Source organism: Apodemus sylvaticus, chromosome 1 (genome assembly GCF_947179515.1).
Source record: "Apodemus sylvaticus chromosome 1, mApoSyl1.1, whole genome shotgun sequence".
In the NCBI taxonomy this organism is placed as follows: domain Eukaryota; kingdom Metazoa; phylum Chordata; class Mammalia; order Rodentia; family Muridae; genus Apodemus; species Apodemus sylvaticus.
Genome location: NC_067472.1, coordinates 130,123,623 through 130,129,622, shown reverse-complemented (window position 1 = coordinate 130,129,622; position 6,000 = coordinate 130,123,623). Strand labels below are relative to the sequence as shown.

Here is a 6,000-nt window from a genome sequence, read left to right as displayed (position 1 = left end):
GATTCCACAGGGCCTGGACTTCAGAATTGTTTCCTTGTCAGACACTGTCAATAGGTCATGCTTGCGCACGGAAAATCGTGTGCCACCCTGCCTCCTCCCAGCCTCTTTCTCTGCTGGGTCAAGACTAAGATCTCCGAAAAGCCAGACCTGAAAAAGCATGGGCCACAGCTTAAGTCAAGGGAATTTCATTTGTGTTAATAATAATATTTAAATTTTTTTCAGTTATTAATGTCTTACGATTTTCTGTATCAGCAGCTTCTCTGTGTATTAGAGAAGGCAATTCTCTGTAGATATAGATAGATAGATAGTTATATATATATATAAATATATATGTCAAACTGCCTTACAGGGTTTCTTTCTTTTGTTTTTTTGTTTTGTTTTGTTTTGTTTAAATTCAGTGTTGTATGTGTAGCAGGCACTTGAGTTTATATGAAGATGTTCATTTCCGTCAAAGATGGAAGGAAGAAGGAGTTGAGATGAGGAAAAAGAGGAGATGAGGCAGGGAGAGAGGAGGCAACAGAGTATAAATGCTTGGCCACCAGTCACCACTAGCCAAGAATGTCCAGGTAGATTGGGGTGGCCTTCCCCAAAGCATGGAGGATTTTGTAGATCTCCTTAATATTCAGCCGCTGTTGTGGTTCCCTCTGCCAGCATCCCAGCATGACATCATATACTTCTTTTGGGCAGACTCGGGGTCTCTCCAAGACACGGCCTTGGGTGATGCATTCAATGACCTGAAAGAGCAAGAATAAAAGAAGTTATAGCCAGAAGTTGATTCAAAGCCCATCCTTGGTCCTGGGTCTTCTGCCTAGCCAAAGATGTGAACTCTACTCATCAGAAGAGCTTCGGAGAAGGCAGAGCACATACAGGCAGAAGTCCGGTTAGAGAGCAGCCTAGGTTTTCTTCTCCTCCCGAGCAGAGGGTGCAGAGGTGGTGAGCAGTGTGGGTGGGTCTTACCCACTGCCACTCTTCATGCTGGGCCTGCTGGACCAGGACACATGAACCCTGAATCCACACAGCTACGCTTCCCATGTGCTTCCAACTTCTGCAGTCCTGGTTGCCACAGGGGCTGCCTGGGTTCATTCCTCTCTCACCTTGTGGTAGAAATTGGGTCCTGACCATCATTCCTCTACCTCATGGCCTCCATGATCTTGAAAAGCCCTTACAGAACTCTGTCTGTCTATTCTCTGCACACCTGCCTCCCATTAATTCCTAATTACTTTAATTGTGAATGTGTGTGTGCATGTGTTTGCATGGGTTTACATGTGTGGGTAGATGGGCATGTATGTGTATATGCATGGGTGTAGAAGCCCACAGTTGAAGTTGTGTATCTTCTGTGCTTGAATACCAGTCTTTATTGAGGCAGAATCTCTCTTTAAACCTGGAACTCGCTCATTTCAGCTTCTCCTGTAGCCAGCTGTCCCTGCCATCCCAGGATTTAGACTTCAGGCAGCTGCCATGTCTGCTCAGGACTGTATATGTGGGTTCTGAGGATCTGAACTCCATCCCCATGCTCTTAAAGCAACGGACTGATCCATTCCTCAGCCACTGGTTTCCATTCATAGCAAGTTCTTCTCCCAGCCACAGCTTCTGTACAAACCTTCCTACTTGCCTCTGAGCATAAGACCCTTTTCTACGCAAGGTCTAACTTCCTTTGTACAATAAATTGTTTGTCTTGTTTATTTTCAGATTTTTTTTTAGAAAAGTACTTTATAGATTTACATTTTTAACATTATTTTTGAGATTATACTATAATTACAACATTTCTCCCTTCCCTTTGCTCCCTCCAAAACTCCCATAAATCCCTCCCCAAATCTCATTCAAACTCATGGTTGCTTCTTTCATTTAATTGTTCTTTCTTTCTTTCCTTCTTTCTCTCTCTCTCTTTCTTTCTTTTATTGTATGCATATATGTATATGCCTATATTATATATCTCTAAACATAACCTCCTTAGTTCATAAAACATTACTTAAAAGTAGGACCATTGCACACAGTTTGTGGTCTTCCCTGGGAAAGCTACCCTTTTCTGCTCCCAGTTTTCCTCAGTTGCTCATAGTTCTTTGTGAGCTGCTAGATTCACCACTGCCTGGATGGCCAGCCAGTGCAAGTCAGTTACCCTCAGGGGATATCATCATCCTTGTCTGTAAGGACAAGGAGTCCCAGAAGAACCAAATGCAGTAATACAAAATTTACTGTTACTACAAGAATGGCTGCAAGGTGCCGGGGACTCATGTATGTCCTTTGCAATTCAGTTTCAATTCCTCAAAGACGTTTTCTTTGAAATACTGGGAACTGAATGTAGAACCTCAAGAATAGGCAATTTTTGTACAACTTATCTGTACCCCAAGTCCAGGCACATTTAAAAACAAGTATTTACTTTCCCACTAGTATGAATCCGTTCCACACAATATTAGGTTACATAAGAACATTTTAATACAAGTGAAATGTACTTTGGATGTATTCCCACTGTGTGACCCTATTTCTCCAATCTTTTCCTTAATTTTAACATCAGATTTTAGTTTTCTAATTAGCAAGTGCAGCATTAAGTTTCTCTATAGCGTTTTGGTTTTATTTGATTTTTCTTATCCTCTCCCTTTTCTGCCCTTCTCTCCAATACCACTTTGTTTATCTCTACCACTGCCACACCACATTTTCTGCTCTCATGTCTCAGTGTCCCATGGTCCCTCCCCCAGATTTCCCCAATGCCTCCTTTTCTCTTCCCACCACCCCACTTCTAGTTTCGTAACTGAGTCCCCCACTCACTCTCATGTGTACACATACTTACAGACGTTGTAGGCTGTGCTTGAACTGAGCATAGAGGTTTCTCAAAAAGCTAAAAAAAAAAAAGTGGTGCTACTTTATGGTTCAGCCGCACTGCTAAGTGCAGACATACACCTAAAGGACCTGTACTCTACCACAGAGGCATGGTTATGGCTGCAATATTCACAATAGCAAGGAAATGAACTTTGTTTATTAAAAAAAAGTTTTGTTTAAAAAAATTGAGAAAATTATATATGGTTCCCATTATGACCTGTCATTTCCCTGCTATGAGAAATTACATACTACAGTTGGTTAATACAACATTAGCCAAGTGAGATGGTTTATCCACATGACTTTAGTTTTTAACCTCCTGTCCTGTGCTATTCCAAGATGTCATCCAGGACACTACATTCTATCAACTCATAATGTTAACTTGGGCTCTTCTGGAATGCCAAGAATTTCCCTACTGAAACTGAAACATGCACATTTTCTAAAACTTCATTTAGCTTCCCCATATGTTTTAACTTCTCTCTAACTTTATCACACTGCGATTTCAAGCAGGTTGCCTCTAACTTCAGTTTCCACATTTGAAGATTGTTTATGATGATTAAAAGAATAATGTTTTGTGGGGTCTTGTATTTGAGCAAATGTTTCAGTTTTCTTCCCTTTTAGCATGTATTTTATGGGGTAAGAATCCCCTCTCTTCCTCTCTTCTTCTTGTCATCTTCTGTTCCCTCACCCTCTCTATCTCAATACCCTGCAGAACAGTGCTTTCTCTGGGCCATCTCAGATCACTCTGATCCGGATACCTTAACTGTGCCAGCCCTCTTCTTTTCACACTCACCATGGAGTCTGTGATGGCATACTGGGGTCATTTCATTGCCAACGTAATAAGTCTTCAGGTGCTTGCGTTTACCATTTGGTCTCAGAGTTCTCACAATTCTCACCTCTCTTCCTTCCCCATTCAGGCAGAATGATTCACTTCAAACTGCAATAGCTTCTGCCTATGCTTAGATCAAAGGTATCCAGTATCATCTCTATAGCAGAACAACCCAGACCATAAACTCCCACTGCTAAAGCCATCATCAGTTACTGCCAGTACTTAGCTGCTGCTATGGGTAGGGCAAGGGGCATGGTTGACAGAAGAAAGTTAGTCTTCAAGGGTAGGACTCTGCAACAGTATCTTAGAAGAGACCAGGAGCATCCCATTAGCTGCTCTAGCCAGTTTTTGTATCCATGAAGAGATTCCTAGATCCTCTGCATATATGTTATGGCTGAGTAATCTGGTGTTCTTGTGAGATTCCTAACAGTGGGATTGTCCCAGACTCTTTTGCCTATTTGGGGGACCCTGTTCCTTCTACTAGCTTGCCTTCTTCAGTCTTGATGTGAAGGTATGTGCCTAGCTGTATTGTAGCTTGTTATGCTATGTTTAGTTGATGGCCCTGGAAGCCTGCTCTTTTTCTGAAGGAAGGCTGGGGTAGGAGACTGGTGGGAAGGCAAGGAGGGGGGTAAATGGTAGATGGGATATAATAGGAGATAAAAAGTTTGTTTTTTTTTTTTAGGAGATAAAAAGTTTAAAAAAAGATTATGCTAACAACAGCAACACATCCAATCCATGATATTTTCTTTCTTTAACTACCAAATACCATGGAGATTGTGCACAGATGCATGCATGTGTGTATTTGCATACATATAAATTCACATGCATCTCTTTGTATTTGCAAATGTATGTGTCCCATCCATCAGGAAAACAATACTAATTTAAATAAAAAATCATAATAGCAATAGCTTCTACATACACTTTTTCCTTCTTCTTCAAGTTCGTAAAATATTCTTTTACATTGGGAAATGAGTTCAGGCCCCATTGAGTACCTGCATAATAAGACACCACTATATAAAGAAATGTCTCGTCAAATGCGTGGAACTAGAAAACATTATCCTGAGTGAGGTAACTCAGACCCAGGAAGACATCCATGGACTCACTTATAAGTGGATATTAATCATAAAGTACAGGATAACCATGCTATAATCCACAGACACAAGGTAAAAATTGAGGAGAGCCCAGGGAAGGATTCTTGAATCTCACTCAGAAGGGAAAATAAAATAGACATTGAAAATGGATAAAGAGAGGGAACTGGGTGGGAGAGGGGGTTGGGAGGGGGAACAGGGGTGGGAATCAGGTGTAGGGAGATAGGGATGAGAGGGCTGGGAGAGAGAAGGGAAATCATTGGTGGTTGGGGAGCATCTCTGGGATAAGTCAGAGACCTAGGATGGGGATGCTCCTGGGAGGATATGGGGGTGACCCTAGCTGAGACTTCTAGCAGTAGGAAATATGAAGCCACCTTCTGCAGCTAGACAGAACTTCCAGTAGAGAGAAGGAAACACCAACCTACTGCAAAACCTCTGACCCAAAATTTGTCTTGCCAACATGTGCAGAGAGATAAAGATGGAGCAGAGATTGAAGGGAATAGACAACCAATGACTGTCCCAACTTGAGACCCATCTCATTGGAGAGAGCCAGTCTCTGACACTATTGATGATACTCTGCTAGGCTTACAAACACATGTCTAGTGCAACTGTCATCTGAGGGGCTTTATCTAGCAGCTGATGAAAACAAATACAAAGAACCATGGTCAGACATCAGGTAGAGCTTATAGAATCTTGTGGAAGAGTTGGGGGAGGAATTAAGGGAACCAGAGGTGTCAATCACACCACAAGAAGACCCACAGAGCCAACTAACCTGAGCCCATTGGGGCTCACCAAGACTGAGCCATCAGCCAAAGAGATGGGACCTAGGCCCCCTACACATATATAGCAGATATGCAGCTTGGCCTTCATATGGATTACCAACAATTGGAGTAGGGGCTGTACCTGACTCAGACTCTGTTGCCTACCTTTGGATCCCTTTCCCTTACCTGGGCGGCCTTGTCTGGGCTCAGTGAGAAAGGATGTGCTTAGTTCTGATAAGACTTGATCCCCTTCTCCGAGGAAAAGAGGAGGGGCAGAGGGAAGGGCAGGGAGGTGGGACTGAGAGGAGAGGAGGGAAGGGGCTATGATTGGGATGGAATAAATAAATGGGAAAAAGAGATGCCTGTTTTGAGGCAGGGTCACATGTGATCTTGGCTATACTTTAACCTATGTATAGCTAAGGATGACCTTGGATTCCTGATCAATCATCATACTACAGCTGCCTCAGGGATTATACACATGTGTCACCATGCCTGATTTCTGTGGTGCAGG

The 6,000-nt window shown here is 42.5% G+C and overlaps 1 protein-coding gene across 4 annotated transcripts in view; it reads right to left on the bottom strand.

The window, feature by feature from the left end:
- Positions 1–548: 548 nt before the first annotated feature.
- Ntrk3 (neurotrophic receptor tyrosine kinase 3) overlaps positions 549–6,000 on the bottom strand; it is a 375,670-nt gene continuing 370,218 nt past the window's right edge. For all 4 annotated transcript variants that reach the window (XM_052160417.1, XM_052160425.1, XM_052160432.1 and 1 more), the window contains one exon: positions 549–734. In XM_052160417.1, coding sequence (XP_052016377.1) covers positions 549–734 — 186 coding nt within the window. The remainder of the gene's footprint in view (positions 735–6,000) is intronic.